Below are 2,056 nucleotides of genomic sequence, written 5' to 3' on the forward strand. Positions count from 1 at the left end.
GTGTCCTCCTGAATAATATGATTTGTTGAGCCCGAAACAATGCTATTATTTCGACTAATATAATTTACTGTTTTGGTTAGTGATTCATTTTTATGGTTTTGTAAAGTGTAGTTTCATTGTATATATTTGGATCTTGGATACTTTGCATTTAATAAATTATCAATTTCGGGTTGTCAATATAATAATACCATAAATAATAAGCTAATTAAGTAAATAAGTTTATTAAAAAAAAATAACTAGAAATATCACATCTGCTTAATTTTATTTTGTATTAAAGTTGGAAAATGTTGGATATTACCTAATGCACAACTCTTACAATAAGTCTTTGTATAAAACACACTGCACTCCTTATCGATGCACACCATGTTCTTGCATATGGTACAATCATTGCCGATAATCAATGTTTCACCTTTTCCAAAAGCGCTGAAAGGGTCTTTCATAACGTAGCTCTCTTCTTTCAAATTGATCTTCTTTGCAAAATAAGGTCGTTGTCCTTTAAAGTCGACCATTTCGTTCAAATTGCATAAAGAGCATTTGAACAATATTTTGCTAGGAGGATCGGTCGATTCTTTGGCGGACGGTTTACTATCGTCTTTGCTCATCTGAAAATAAAACACAATTTAATATATTAAATCATTTCAGCATTACAAATTGATGCAAATTACTTTTCTTTCGTGACTTCCAAGGGCCACCATTTTGGTCTATAAGTATTTGCTTTATTTCCGTTAACGATTAAATGCGGCGACGCCAACGCTTCGGCGATCCTCAACAAACCTATACCGACGTTCTTAGATACTCCTCTAACTTTTCCTATCGCTTTAGAACTATCAAAATTATAAATTGGAGTATCGTTGGGTATATCGCTGACGTCTTTTTCGAACAGGATCGGCATTAGTCTTTTTCGAACGACGCCAGTGTGATGCGTCCGCGCCGTCAATTCCTGTCCTATATAACAACCTTTATGAAAGCTGACACCGTGTAAATAATCACAATTCGCTTCCAGTGGAAACGAACTATCCGCAGGAACTTCTCCCAAGCCTTCCGACATACCCAATCGATAACGAAATTGTCTATAAGCATCTAAATCGCATTGTTCTATATCTAAAGACTCCTTTACAGATCCTATTATATTATCTACGGAAATAGAATTAGATGCTATAATTCGCATACCGATTTGACTCACTCTAGGATCTAAATAAAAATTTATATCCGAATTACTTTTAGTTAAATTTATAGAATCGTTATTTAATAATGATTTTTCATCTAACGACTTATCGTATATTGCCCAAATGTTCGTTTGGACACTTTCAATGTTAACGTTTTTTCTTATCTTGAATATTTTCAGATGCTTTTCTAGACGAGGTAATGCATCGAGGTCACACTCGACCATAAACGTTTCAGGATCGGCGGTAGAGTATACAAGTGAGTCGAACAATACCCTTCCTTTGGGATTGAGAAACATCGCATACATCGATCGGATCCCTTGCTGCAGGTGATGCATATCGTTTGTGATTAAACCTTGCAAGAAATCAACCGAAGCCGGTCCTCTGAGCCTCAGAGAGGCGCGATTGCCCAAAAGCGTCAACGCCGCTTTAGATATCATTTTGGATTTTACTATTTAAACTGACAATATTAAAATAACTTGCTTTTTTAATTAAAAAACGTCGACCATGCTCGATGTTTACGTTTGACAGATTATATCATCTGATTAGATTTTTTAAATTTGGTCATAACCCAAATTAAATCGACTATCTAATCGAATAATACATTTATTTAGAGCATATATTCCATACAGGGGCGAATCGACCTAACGGGCGATCTGGCATTGCCATTGCAAGTGTTTCCACGTAAACGTACGTGTAACATTTGTTTTGGTAATAAAATTACACGTAAGGCAAATGTATAAAGTAATAAAATGCCCAATTTTAGTATTTTTGTATGTTACATACGTTTTATTTTAAGTAATTTAACTTTAATTTTTATAGAGATGTTTTTTATCATTTATTTTTAATTATTATTATTTATAAAAAAATATATTGTTTTATTGCGAACGTTT

At 33.7% G+C, this 2,056-nt stretch overlaps 1 protein-coding gene across 1 annotated transcript; it reads right to left on the reverse strand.

Moving 5' to 3' along the window:
* Window positions 1-205: 205 nt before the first annotated feature.
* On the reverse strand, window positions 206-1,739 carry LOC148233010 (iron-sulfur cluster assembly factor IBA57, mitochondrial). Its single transcript, XM_088190106.1, has 2 exons — window positions 666-1,739; window positions 206-602 (listed from the first exon to the last, which is right to left on the reverse strand). Exons 1-2 carry the CDS (start codon window positions 1,601-1,603, stop codon window positions 599-601), a joined length of 942 nt encoding a protein of 313 aa, XP_088046232.1. The 5' UTR covers window positions 1,604-1,739; the 3' UTR covers window positions 206-598.
* Window positions 1,740-2,056: the final 317 nt, after the last annotated feature.

This window comes from Plectrocnemia conspersa, unplaced genomic scaffold (genome assembly GCF_051122295.1).
Source record: "Plectrocnemia conspersa isolate PC_06_02 unplaced genomic scaffold, ASM5112229v1 ptg000008l, whole genome shotgun sequence".
In the NCBI taxonomy this organism is placed as follows: domain Eukaryota; kingdom Metazoa; phylum Arthropoda; class Insecta; order Trichoptera; family Polycentropodidae; genus Plectrocnemia; species Plectrocnemia conspersa.

Coding starts and splice junctions, on each gene's coding strand:
- LOC148233010 (XM_088190106.1), bottom strand. CDS start 1,603: ATGATATCTAAAGCGGCGTTGACGCTTTTGGGCAATCGCGCCTCTCTG.